A 14,177-nucleotide genomic window follows, 5' to 3' on the forward strand; every position below is an offset into this window, starting at 1 on the left:
CCGAATGACGGCCTTTCATCCCTTTGTGCTTGGGAGTTAATGCCATTCTATATCCCCCCTCCTTTTTTTAAATGGAGCTGAGAACTTTCTATGTTCAAGGCTCTCAGTTCTTTATTATGATCAATTACCCATCAAGAACTGCTTAGGTTAACTATAGCCAAAAAAGAAGAACAATCTGTGGGTGGAAATTAATTTTCTTGGGTGATTCTGCGGAGTTGGAAACATTTACCTGAAGCCAAATTTTCTCTCCCCAGAATTAACCTTGCCTCAGTTCTACAGCTTCCTGCACGAGATGGAGCGAGTCAGAACCAGCATGGAGTGTTTCAGCTGATTTCTGTCCCCTGCATCTCCCCCTCCCCTTGTCACCCCCTTCTCCCCTCGCCACCCCCTTCCCACCCCCACCCCCACCCCCGGGTGACTGCTCCGCTGGGAGAGGCAGCTTACTCCCAGGCCTGTGGGCCACTCCTTTGGACCCGCTGGCTTCTTGGAAGCCCAGGTGCAAAGGTCTCTGAAAAACAACGGGATTAAGTACTTAAAGAGCCTGACAGGATGACCTTCCTGAAGAGTCTTTGTTGAGGGACCCTCCGCCACCTATCTCCCGGGTCACCGTTTAGATATTCAGAGAGGCGATTGCATCTCAGACGCAGGGGAGGAAATAAGTTGAGTCACCTCCCCTTCAAAGTTCCAGAGTAAACAAATGGTCTGCCACTCAAAATACACACTGATTGCCCTCCCCTGCAAAAGAGCAAGGGCTTGTTTATGGCTGAGGAAGAGGCAGACTCTCTGAATGACACAGGCGGGGAGGCCCCAAAGCAGGCTGTGTGTGCGGCGGCGGTGCATTGCTAATCAGTCCTTCATGGGGCACCCCTGTAAGGATACTGCTTGGCCTGCTCTGAGGAGAACTGAGGCTAAACTCTGTCCTCGTTTTCAGGTTTTGCCTTGTAATGAGGTGGGCCTTTTGAGGCTATTTTAGCTTGTTTGGGTTCAAGCTGATCTTCTCTGTGGGTTAAATGATGAATAAAAAAAGGTTCTGAAGAACGAATCTGCATCCAGGCATGTCTCTGTGTGTGGATGAGGGAGTCACGTGCCTTGTAGAGAGCTAGTGCTCTTTTTTTTTTTTTTAACATTTTTTTATTGAGTAATAGTCATTTTACAATGTTGTGTCCAATTCCGGTGCAGAGCACAATTTTTCAGTTGAGAGCTAGTGCTCTTATCTTCGAAGATGATCTTCCTGGTTTTGGTGACAGCCCTGGGTCTTCAGTGACATTAGCTGCGGTCCAAAGTTGAGATTTGTAAGAGCAGTTCAGGGGAAACTCAGGTTAAAAATATCATAAAAAGCAGAGCAAGTGAATGTTTTGTGTTCAGATGACTCTAGCCCCAACCTGGCAAGTGACTTGTCTGCCTCCTATCTCTTCACTCCTCCTCAGAAATTTTTTAAAATTTTGAGTAGGTAGAGGGAGGGTATAGCTCAGTGGTAGAGTGCATGCCTCGCATCTGTGTGGTCCTGGGTTCAATCCCTAGTACCTCTACTAAAAATAAATAAATAAACCTAATTACCTCCCCCTAAAAACAAACAAAAAGCAAAAAAAAATTTTTTTTGAGTGGGCAACACATGCCCATGATTCAAAAGATACAGTGTCAAGTAATTTTTTCCTCCTGGAGGCAGCCCCTGTTACTGGTTTATTGTGTTTTTCTGGACACACTTCATACACTTGCAAATATACACGCATAGCATTTGACTTCTCTTCCCACGCAAATGGTAGCATACTGTACACACAGCGACCTGCACCTTGCTTCCCCCCACCCAGCCCCACTTAACTTGGAAATGGTTACCAGTCCGAACAGAGAGAGCAGCCTCATTCTTTGTAACAAATGCACCACAGTTTCTTCACATGGATGATTTTTCAACCATTTTCCTGCTGATGGGTGTTTAGGTTGTTTCTGTTCTTCTCTTATGAACGATGATGCAACTGAATTTTTGGTAGGAATTTTTTGTATCTATATATCATTTTACATGCATAGAAATGTATTTTTAAGGTAGACATATGGATGTAGAATTGCTGTGTCAAAGAATATGTGTATTTATCAGAGTATAGAAGGGGTAAAGCAAAAGCCCCTCTGCCCTGTCTCCGTACTCAGTTCCCCTGCCGCCCTCCTCCAACAGGTAACCCCAGGTGTTCGTTTCTTAGCTGTCCTTCCAGAGAGTTTGCCCCCATGTGTAGACAATCGGAATCTGAATTTTTACTCTTTTTTTGTTGTTTATGCAGATAACTATACATATATTCTAGTGTGTGGTGGGGTTATGACCAGCAGTTGCAATTTTGATAAATAGTGCCAATATTAGTGTTCCCCAGAGAACAAAACCAACTGTGTGTGTGTGTGCACTCATGTGCGTGCGGCACGTGTGTATGTATGTATGTGAGAGAGAAGGAGAGGGAGAGTGGGGGAGGATTGGTTTATTTTAAAGGATTGGCTCACAGGATTGTGGAGGTTTGGTAAATCCAAAATCTGTAGGGTAAGCTGGCCAGCTTGAGACCCAGGGAAGAGTTGCAGAACAAGGCCAGAGTCTGCTGGCAGAGTTCATTCTTGCTGAGAGGAGGTGGGGGAGTCAGCCTTTGGTCTATTAAGACCTTCAACTGATTGGATGAGGCCCACTCACATTATGGAGGGAAATCTACTTTACTCTGATTTAAAGTCCACTGATTTAAATGTTAATCTCATCCAATAAAAAAAACCTTTACAGAAACATGCAGAATAATGTTTGACCAAATATCTGGACTCAGTGGCCCAGCCAAATAAACATACAAAACAAAACATCACAGTACCAAACTGATCTCTTCAGAGATTGTTCCAATTTATGTAAGATTACTGTCCACAGGTCCCAAAGATGAGCAAATCAGTGCCTTTGGACAAGACTTCCAGATGTGGCCTTGAAGGGGGTGGGTGTAGCTCAGTGGTAGAACATGTGCTTAGCATGCACAAGGTCCCAGGTACAAGCCCTGATACCTCCACTAAAAAAAATAAAAATAAATGATAATAAACCTAATTACCTCCCCCCAATAAACAAACAAGTAAACAAATGTGTCCATGAGATTTTGTGTGCCTGAGACCATGGGAATCTAATATAAAGAGAATTCACTGAATGTCAGAACAGGAAGGTAACTAAAATGCAATCAAGTTAAATCTGTTCATATTACAGATGGGGAAACTGAGACTGGAGACGGAAATTGGTCACTGGTCACTGGTCTGTGCTGCCTGTGAACCATGGGGTCCTGCTTGTTCAGAAACAGGATCCTGAGAGACCTGGTAGGAATCAGCCCAGCAAGGTATCCAGTGCAGGTCCCCATCAGGTGCTCTGTGAGAGCTGGGCCTAACTGGCTGCGGGGTGGATTCTAAGGAGCCCCTTGCCCTGCCCAGTTCAGGTTCTCCCACCCCAGCTGGTCACCACAGTGGCTTCCTGGTGGTTCCACCCCAGTCTTCATTCTTACAGCTTCTACAACCTGGCCTGTTGCCTGCATGAACATTCTCATGGATAAGACTCATGTCAGCCAGCAGATCCAAATGCTCTGCTGGCGTCCAGGGTAACGTCCAAACTCCAGGCATGCCAAGCCCAGCGGTCTGGCCCTGCCTAATTCTCCCACTACCTCCTCTGCCTCATGGCAGGTATCCTGTCCTGCAGCATCTGGTCTACCAGACTGCACCAGCCACACCATGAGGCCCTCTGCCTCTCCTCCCCTTAGGCCCACAGAGATCCCCCATACTTCAGATGTAGGGTTCAGGGCACTTCTGAGGGCCTCCCCTGACGGCACCAGTCCATGATGAGCACTCCTCAGGTCCACTACCTCTGCTGCAGGGCCAGAAGTGTAGGCTCTGGAGTCAGACCTCTCGGGTTCCATTCCTGGCCCCTCAGCTCTGCCCCTGTGTGACCTCAGGCACGCTTCTAAACTCTCAGAACTTTAGTTTCCCCATTTGTAAAACTGGTACAGTTCTCACCTCACAAGGTTATCCAACAGATCACCTAGCACAATGTCTGCTCAGCTAACAGTGAGCTCTTCATTATCAAGTTATTGTAATTGCTTCTAGAATTCTCTTCTCCACTAGCCTGTGAGCTTCTGGATAGGAGGCTTGCTTTTCCACTCAGTAACCCCAACACCTGCACAGTCAGCTCCACTGCTCCCCACTCCCACCTGGTAGCAGGGTTACAGGCCCTGTTGTTAGTAGAAGCGAGGATGTAGGCAGGACTGTTAACAAACCTGCCTGGCTTTAGAAGAATAATATAAATCTGGGTAAGTTGGTTTGATTATTGGTCAGGGTTTTTTTAATTAATTAATTTTCTTAATGGAGGTCCTGGGGATTAAACCCAGGACCTCTTGCACACTAAGCACATACTCTACCACTGAGCTATACCCACCTGCTGATTGTTGGTCAGTTTTAACACGGATCATAGATAAGACTTTAGCATACAGTGACTGGGCTGGGCACCCATCTTCCAGGGACCACCTCCCTAGAGCAGGTAAACGCCTTGCTCCCTGACTCCACGAACATTCTTGGAGCGCCTCCTACGGGCCAGAGCTCCCCCAGACCCTGTGGGAACGGGGTGATGAGCTGTGCACACAGATAACTAACTGCCCCTCTCTTTTCAGTGACCTGATTTCTATGCAAGAGGAGATTATATCCTCCCCTCCATTTGCTATAGTTCAGATCCCACTGTGAACTCCAGGAACTACTCCAGTCCCACGGTGGTATTGAAATTTTGTCACAAATATAATCTATCGAATCAGGGGCATTGATCAGGGCCCTAGACTGCTGGGAAGGGATTTTGCTGCAGTGCTGGGGGATTTGAGCAGATTCTTTCTTACTGTTAACACTTCATCTTTGTATCGATTCCCCCTTGTTCCTATTCTGCTTAGAAATCTGCTGTCCGTTAACCTAGTCTTTGGCTGCAAGTTATTCCTATTTGACATTTTATTTACTTTTGGAGCGTGGTGTTCATTAAGATGGCAATGGTCAGGCCCAGAGAAGATCAACCAGAAATATCTGTATTTTTTCCCTGGAGGAAAAAGGACTGTTGGGTTGGGGTTGGGGAGGCATTCACTGTTCAGTTCTGACACAGCATACTTGGTCTTTTCTGGGTTGTGTTTTTTCACATTTGTCATATTTCACAAACATATTTCAGGATTTCTGTGGAAAGTGCTACAGATAATGCCTGATGGGTGATACCTTATATTTGCGCAACACTAGACTTTGTTTTTTTGAGGGGAGTCAAGTTTATTAAGGCATAATTTCCATACAGTAAAATTCACCCTTTTTAAGTGTACAGTTCAATGAGTTTTGCAAAACATCTACAGTCATGTAACCACCACCTCAGTCAACAGATGAAATATTTCCATCACCCCATCACTGCCAAAAGTTCCCTCAGGGGTCTTTATAGTCAATCCCCTCCCCTCCCCACTAGTCCTGGCAACCACTAACCTGATTCCTGTCCCCAGTGTCCTCTTCCAGGACGTGTATAAATGAAATAATTCAGTACATAGCCAAGCTTCTTCCACTTAGCGTAATGTCTTTCAGATCCATCTATGTTATTGACATGTCAGTAGATTTTTTTCTTTTTTATACCTGGCTACAACCCAGTTTTGTTTCGTTTTGTTTTATCTGTTTACCAGTGACCAGTGGAATGGTTGTATCCTGCTTTGGTGATTATGAATAAAGAACAGCACTGTAACTCCCAGAGTTCATTCCTTCACATACATCATCTTGTTTGAAGCTCAGGACCCCCTGAGAGTTGGGTGTGGTTGCACCAGTGTCTAAGAAAAAGGGACACAGCAAGGGTTACATTGCATGAGATCACCTGGCAATAACTGGAACTTTGGTCTTCTAACTCCCAACTAGAAAGGACTTTTTGTTTGGTTTTTACCAAGATACAATTCACATTCCATAGAATTCCAATTAGAAAGGTTTTAACAGAACTTACCTAAATTAGGAAGTATTACAAAATCAAACCCCCACTGAAACATCTCCATGAATGTTTTATTTCTCACCCTGTGTTAAAGCAAGAGGAAACTTAAAACACCATCTCTTGATCCAAATGGGCCTCTTTTGAACCGTGGGTAACCCAGTGATGAATAAAAAGTACTAGTCCGAAAAAGACTAAAATTGACAATAGCAAATGATTGGAAACAATCTAGTAGCAGGCAATGGGAGCTTAGTTTATATACTTGGCGGTAGGTGTATGTGATGGGAATAATGTGCAGCCATTGAAACGGATGTTGTAGAAGACAGTATGATGGATCATGGTCATGATGTGTAGGCAAAGAAATCAGGTTACAAAACAGTAAGATTAAGGTGAACCTACTCTTGTACAAAATGTTTACATGTAAATAAACTAGTAAGGGGATGAAAAGGAAAACAGTATCAGTGGTTATTTCCAGGCTGTGGAATTACAGGGTTTTTTAATTTTTTCTTTTGTTTCTCTGTAGTTTATGCATTTTTCAAGAAAAGCACAAATGAGTGTGCTCTATTATAGAGATAATACATGAAAGGCACACAGTAAAAAATTCAAACAGACCTGAAAAAGTAAAAACAGCCTCCTTCCCTACCCCCCGGATTGCTAAGAACATCTGTTACTTTTGTTAACAAGTTTTTTTTTCAACCAAAACAACTAAACTTCCTTCACACCAACTACCTGGACTATTTCTAGATTCCTTGTTCCTAAGGAGGCCGTGGTGACTACCCGGGGCTGATCTGGGCCCATAACCTGGGCTTTGTCTTCGACAGGTGGTCCCGCTTCTTTCTCTCTCGGGGCCCCTCTGGGCCCAGCTCCTCTCCATGGCTTTTCATTTCTGCTTCCCTAGGTCAGTCCCTGAAGCCAGACAGGAGATTCAGAAAAGCTTTCGTCAGAGCACCGCTTTCATAAATTGAGGAGAGAAAGCAAAGGGGAGGAAGAGGGTAGAGAGAGAAGCTTTTGCCCTTTCCCTCCCAGAGCTCGCGTTGCCTCCTTTCATGCTTCCTGCTAACGTGGCAGAATGAGCCTGAGCTATGGAGTCAGATTGGGTTCACATCCGCCTCTCACCATCTGTGTTCACGGATGCGCACACTCAGTGAGAATATTTTGGCCTCCAGTCTGTGTGTGACCCGAGAAGTTTTGCTTCACCCCTCCTCTCCAGTTCACCTGTGAAATGGAGATAATGTCGACCTCGCAGGGTAATTGTGAGGATTGAACAAGGTGGTCTCCGTGGGACACTGAGCCCAGCACCTGCTTCAGAGTGTGCACCACCGTCACTGCTGTCACTTAGTACTCAAGCCACGGTATTCAGAGAAAAGGGGAAACGAAACATTCACTGCCAGTAGGTAGCTGCCCCACCCCTGATATTTTCACCCCAGGACTAAATGAGTCGCTAGACTAGTGGTTCTCAAAGTGTGGTCCCAGGACCAATAGCATGAGCATCACCTAAGAACTTGCTAGAAATGCAAATTCTTGGGCCCTGGTCTAGACCTACTGGATCAGGAACTCTGGGAGTGTGACCTAGCCCTCTGCGTGGTAACCAGCCCTTGGAGGGCAATTGTGTTGCATGCTAGCATGTGGGAGCCACTGGGCTTCACCATCCCCTGCCTTTGAGAGCCCCTAATAACATCTTAAATAAACAGAGGATACAACCAGCCCAGTGGGCCCCTCCAAGACCCTACCTCTTACAGAGATGCCTCTGGATTGGGCTGTGGTGTCTTGAAAGCAACCCCAAAGTTAGGGCTGTCCCCCGAAACGCCGTGGGACTCAGCCAACCTTGAATTCAGTGAAGAGTGTCCTCTGTTCTCTTGGATTAGGGGGTTCCTCGATTTCTTCATCCTGCTGCATAAAACAGGCAGGTTTGGGACTCTGTGGCGTGCTCTGGTCTGGGTGGAGGAGGGAAGGGGAGACAGACTCTTGCCTTCGTACCCTGGGACGTTCAGTTCTGGCAGTGATTCTCTGAGCTGCTCACTGTTTCTGGCAGCCCCAATTTCAAATATTTTGGCACTTGATCCCTTTGGGGGCCCTTATACTTGTTAGGCCTTTTCCATGGGTTTTTGGTTTGGAAGCGATGGTCCCTGTAACTGTACAAGGCACGGTGCCGCAGTGTTGCGGTGGCGCAGTGAATTAGGAGACCTGCCAGCCACTCATCCTCAAGGGATTTGAAATAAAGAAGCTCAAGCAACACAGGAAATTGTCGGTCCACGTGGGCGGGTTGTGAGCGGTGGACAAGGAGGACTCTGGCTTACAGTGCCCGGTGAGGAGAGGTGGCCAGGTGCTGCAGGCTGGGCCAGGGTCAGGGAGTGGTCGCTTTGCCCTGACAAGCCTCAAGAGGGGGATCCTGGGGCCACGCTTCGCCTTTCACGTGGCCTGTGTGTTAACGGAGCTCAAGAAGCTGCCTCTGGCCTCTTTGGAGAGACCCGTTTACCTACTGTTGACTAAATAAAGGCTTAGAGAGGCTTATGGAATAAGGCTGCTTTTACATCAAAGGGCTCTTACAAAACAGCTTGGTGATGAGTTAAGTACAAATGAATCAGAAACAGATGGACTCAATTTCCTAGAAAATACCCCTGGGCTTCAACAAGAAGAGGGAAAGTGCTCAGCCAAAGGCATTGTGGGTTTTCGTTGATCCTAAAATATGCTCAACGATTTTGCCTGAAACAGAGCTGAGATGTGGGGACCGTCAGGCTCCAAGTCATTAGAAACTCCAGCTGGACTCCAGCCAGCACATCAGCTGATTCCCAGCGGCCCCTCCCCAGCTCTCCTCGGTGGCCCGGGAGAAGACCCCTTTGGCTTGGTCCTGCTCTGGGTTTGCAAGCCTGGGCAGAAAAGCCAGTGAGACCTTCCTCTTTCCACGTCGGTGCCCTGACTATAAGATGCAGGAGTTAATTTAGATGATCTCTAAAGGCCTTTTCCACACAGGTGTTCCATGAGTAATAATAACAGTAATAATTACCACCGTTTACTGAGTGATTCCTTATGCCAGGCACTGCTGTGCTAAGGGCTTTATATGCTGTGGCTTGTTTTCCTGCTTTTAGCAGCCCCGAGGTAGAACTATAATTATCTCCATTGTACAGATGAGGAGACTTGAGGCTCAGAGAGTTAAATAGCTTGCCCAAAGGCCCACGGTTGGTATATGGTAGAGTCTGGATTTTGACCAAGTGGTAGGGCAACTCTTGGTAATTTCTAGCCCATCTATTCCCAGATTTCCATTCTTGTGGCGACTTTCTCATCCTTGGGTTGGTACTGAATAATCTCCTCTCTGACTGCCCTGCCTCCGGCTGTCTGTTCTCCAACAAGTCTTTAGAGCCTTGGCCAAAGTAACCCCAAAATAGAACTTGTCCTTGCTTACCCTAAGTTCCCCCAGACCCTTACAGGCCTCTGTTAGATGCTGGGGATGCACAATCTTGCTCCCAGGGAGGAGGACAGTGACTCCAGGGCAGCATGATAGATGCCCACTGGAGCAGACGTGTGGGACACGCCCTAGGAGCCCTGGTGGAGCCGCCTGACTAGCTGGGTGAGGCCCCAGCAGGAGTGAGGCAGGCTGGCGAGGTGGGGTGACGGCACTGCTGTGGGGAACAGTGCTCCCTTTGCAGGAAGGTGGGAAGCCACGTGGCACTTGTGGAAGAACAGGAGGTAATTAAAGATGAAGGAAGCCCAGGTGAGTGTTGGCCAACAGCAGGCGAGGAGGCTGGGAAGGTAGGGACCAGATCTTCCAGCTAAACGGAGTGATGAACAGGGGTTAAGCAGGAAAGTGACAGGAGCATCTGTGTCCTGCCTTCTGGCCTGGCCCGCCTCCTTGCTGTCTCCCAGCTCCGGTGGGAGTGAAGACGTTAAGGGCAGGGAATTGTCCAGCACAGCCTGTAGCAAGCGCTCAGTCAGTGTTCACCTGAACATCTGCCTCCTGCAGGAAGGTCTGACTTGGGTCAGCTAGAACAGTCTAGAAAGCCAGCATCTAGCATCTGGGGTTCTAACCCTGGCTGCACCAGAGAATCACCTGGGAAATGTGTGAGCCACACCAGCCCTTGGATCAGGATCTCCAGTGGCAGAGGGGCCTGGCCTCAGCGTTTTTCGAAGCTGCTCATGTAGACGCAGCGCACAGCCAGGGTTGGAATGCCCGCAGCCTTCGCTGTACATCAGTCTCCCAGGTGCTTGCCTCGCCCCAGCCCAGGCCTGTGAAATCAGCACGGGACAGAGCGGGCAGGGGTCAGGGCAGCTGCGTTTTTCACAGGTTCCCGCATGATTCTAATGTACACATAATGCTGAGAACCCTTGATCATATCATTTGGATATACTTGCCTTGGCTTCTAAAGTAGGTCTGAGCCCTGGTGGGTCAGTGGTGATTAGAGAGTGATCAGAAGGGTGACCCAGATGCAGCTTGAAGCCCTTCTCATGAAGCAGTGAGTGTTTGATGGCTGCCACTCTTGGGGGCACAGATGATACAGGTCAGGGCAGTCTCAGAGTCTCTTACAGAACTCTCTTATCCAGCACCCATGGCACTGCGCCCTGCTGGCTGGGTGGGGACGCAAGGCCCTGTACCTGGGCTCCGAACTCCGACTCCACCCTTATCCTCCAGGGCTCTTCTGAGCCTCTCTGTCATCAACACCAAATAGGAATGATGAGTGAGGAAGACATGTTCTGATCACTTAACTGCTCAACTTAGTGGTATGGTCAGCAGATAAAGGGACTGGAGTGCCAGCCTGGGGGTTTCTCATTGTATGCAGGAAGAAATCATTCAGTTATTCATGTAACAAATATTTACCAAGAGTTTTACATCACAGTAAGACCAACCTCACAGCCTTTCTTTCCCAGGGGAGACAGACAGTAGCTAGGTGAAGAGGTACATGGTTAACTTGTAATATGAGTTGGGATGGGAACAATTTTCATACAAGGATAGGGAATAACGTTGGGGGAATTCTCACGTGGTCAGGAAAGGACTCTTGGAGGTGACAAGGAATCTAGTCCTGTGGGATGGTAGGGAGCCTGACAATGAATGGAAGGTAGAGGAGTGGCATATGCAAAGGCCCCGAGGCATGCTTGGTGTGTTTGAGAAACAGGGAGGCCAGAGTGGTTGCAGAAGGAGAGCAAGGGGGAGGGTGATGAGGGCGGAGGGTAGCAGGGTCCAGGCACACAGGACTGTAATAAAGAATCCAGTTCTTCAGCAGGAGAATAACCTGCCTTTTATCTCCTGAGTAAGAGAGTACATCAGGGTTTGATTGATGGGAAGTGAGAGGAGCATGGAATATCGTCATTTCAAGGACATGGGCTTCGAGTTTGAACTCACGTGTGACCTGGGGCAAGTTGCCTCCCCTCTGTGGCCCCCAGTTTCCTTTGTGGAAGGATCGGCCACACAGTCTGTGTTTAGCTGTGTCTAGTAAGGTATCCTGGGAGCTTCCAGCTGTCCGCTGCCCAAACATAAACTGAAGATAAAGAAGTGCCCACCACTCGCATGGCTGTGACACTGAAAACCCTTTGGAAGCAGTGTCACCGACGTTTGTTCATAATTGAGTGAAGTCGTCGCTCTTTTTGACTCAGCTGTTGTCCCCAGGGCAGACCCGTAAATGCTGATTTACTGAGGCTGAGCTGGCCTTATTTCACGATGGTCTCATTTGTCTTTATCCCAGGAGAAAAGTGAAGTGGCTGGGGGAGGCGGGAGGGGGGCCAGAGGCGCGGGGGTTGTGGAGCTGGCTGGGGGACAGTGGCTGGGGTGAGGCTGGGAGCTGGGCGCTGGGAAGGTGTCATATTTTATGAATGATTTCCTGACAGGTAGAGAGGCTGACTCAGCTGGCAGCCTCTCGTGGGTTGGTGTGTGGGGCCTGCTTTTCCGGAGCTGAATACTAATCTGCCTGGGGCAGCTGGCTCCAGGGAAGGAAGGCCCCCAGCTCAGTGGGGAGGGCAACTGTGCATCTTTGGCGGTTTGGTTTTTCTCCCCTAGAACGGAGCTTTTCTTAGCCTGTCCAGGGTAGGCTTGGGGGGGGGGCGGGACTCACCAGGCCTCTCCCCTCCTCCTCCTCTTTCTTCTCCTTCTCCCCCCTCTTCTCCACACCCCTCCTCAGAGGCCTCCTGTCAGCAGCTTTCAGCTCCACTGCCCGCCTGGAGCCTCCGCCTGCACTGCCTTCAGCAGACCTGTGCCTGTGCAAGTGGGTGAAGGCAGCTCCCCACAAACCAGGAGGCTCTTGGGGGTTGGGATGGGGGCCGAGCTCTCAGGAAACTAGGGAGGCAGAAGCAAGGAGGGATTCTGCCTCCTCCATCCAGGTACCAGCTCCCCAGAGCGCTCTCCCTGGAGAATTCCAGTGCTCTCTCTGCCATCTCCCCCGGGTCAGAGAAACCATTCCAGACAGAAGCCCTGTGCTTGTGGCCAGTGTGGGAGGATTTTCAAGCCTGTCTCAAAGCCTGGGCAGAAGACGTGTGTTTCTGAGCCTGGATGTATTTGCCGTCACAGAGGGAAGCGGGGAGGGAGTCTGCAGAGTGTCTGACCACGTGCAAGGCATCAGGAAAGCCTGCCAGGGGTCCAAGGGGAGCTTTCCATCCTGGAGACACTGTATTTCCCTGAATTCTTACTGTAACATTAAGAAGAAGTTATTATTTTCCCAATTTTTTACAGATGAGGAAATCAGCTCAGAGAGGGAAATTTATTTGCCCACAGTCACACAGCAATTAAGTCGGGGAGTGAGGTTTCAAACCAGTCTGCCCAGCACTGAAGCCATTCCTTATACTTCACTCCCTGCCTTTGGAGGGAAAGCCTGCGAAGAAGGTGAATTTGGAGGAGGAGCCCATCTTCTTGGTGCCAGAAAAGAAGTGTGGGATGGGGGAGTCAAGAGACTTGAGTCTAACCTGCTGCATGATTCTGAGTAAACTATGCCCTTTCTCTGCTCCTCTGTTACCCCATCTGGATCAGAAAAGGTTTAAACTCGATGCTTTTGAGATCCCTGGTCCTGCCTGCATTTTCTCCTGAAACCATCTTGCCAAGGCCCAGAGCCTTGAAGGGGACTTGAACACTGGCTGGCCTGAGAGTCCTGGCCAGCTGTGGCCACCAGGGCACATTCCTAGGGGCCTTCCATCTCCCTGAGGGGCTCTCAAGGCTCAGGGAAGGAGAGGCACTGCTGGCAAATGGAAGCCGAGCCCCGATCCCAGCTTGGTCTGGAGGGTGGTCTGCTGATGTTGGCCAGAGCCTCAGAGTGCCGGGCCCATGGCCCATGTTTCTGCCTCCATCCTGAGGGCTCAGGGAGAGAAGGAAGCCCAGTGCTCTGGGACACATGCACTCGCGCACACTCGCACACCCTGCTTCCTTCTTGTGAGGTGTTGATTAGATTGGGCCTCCTTTAATTATCAACACTTGGCAATTTGCAGGAGACTGACTGCAGGTGGTGGGGGCAGAGGGGAGGAGGCAGCCTCTGGAGGGCCAAGGAAATCTAGCTGCTGAGAAGCATCTGGGTCACCGGCTCCTCCTCCCAGGCTTGTCTGCAGGCCACGTCAGGCTTGCTCTCTGGTCCTGGTCTTTGTGCCACACCCCAGAAAGAGGTCCCGGCTAGCAGGCAGAGAACAGGCAGAGTAGCAAGGGTGGCTGGTGATGCTGGAAATAAGATGGAACAAATGCCTATCAGCAAGTTTAAGCAACTGGTGCCAAGAAGCCCCATCACTGTTACCTTGTGGGGGAGCATCTCTGGAACCAATGTGCCAGCTTCCTCCTTCCAGACCTACCCTTACTGCCTGGTGGCCTGTGGACAAGGCACTCACCTCTCTGTGCCTCAGTTTTCCCATCTCTGAAATGGGAACAGTCTACTCTGGGGCTATTGGGGGTGTACACGAAGCCAAGTGTGTCTTCTTGGCACCCGTGGTGAGCTGGTCAGTGGCAGCTGTCGCTGCTGGGGTGGCTGTTGTGGTTGGTGTGACACCTCACCCAGCCCCCCTCTTGCATTGTGTTGGACACAGCCCCTGGATGGAGACGACCATCTCCTTCTTCCCCTAGGACTTCCATCTGAGCACCTGAACGGTACCTGCTTCTTCACACATCTGTCTCGTAGACAGTGCAGTCCTGGAATTCTAGGGCTGTGCCCCCCGCAGCCCACACCCATTCCTGTTGGGTGGATGTTTTGACAGTCCCAGCAGGGGGAGGGGGGAGGCTGGGCTTCCCCACTGCTACCGCTCTGCACTCCCCCCTCTACTCGGCTACCTC

The 14,177-nt window shown here is 49.4% G+C and overlaps 1 protein-coding gene across 3 annotated transcripts in view; it reads left to right on the forward strand.

Moving 5' to 3' along the window:
- The window catches only part of COMMD7 (COMM domain containing 7), a 30,136-nt gene extending 17,206 nt beyond the window's left edge, over nt 1–12,930 (forward strand). For 2 of the 3 annotated variants that reach the window (XM_031433990.2, XM_031433991.2), the window contains exon 9: nt 255–1,042. In XM_031433990.2, coding sequence (XP_031289850.2) covers nt 255–331 — 77 coding nt within the window. In that variant the 3' untranslated portion in view covers nt 332–1,042. Of the gene's footprint in view, nt 1–254; nt 1,043–12,605 lie in introns of those variants that run through there. The other variant, XM_064475771.1, reaches the window with a different exon arrangement.
- Nucleotides 12,931–14,177: the final 1,247 nt, after the last annotated feature.

This window comes from Camelus dromedarius, chromosome 18, assembly GCF_036321535.1.
Source record: "Camelus dromedarius isolate mCamDro1 chromosome 18, mCamDro1.pat, whole genome shotgun sequence".
NCBI lineage: Eukaryota > Metazoa > Chordata > Mammalia > Artiodactyla > Camelidae > Camelus > Camelus dromedarius.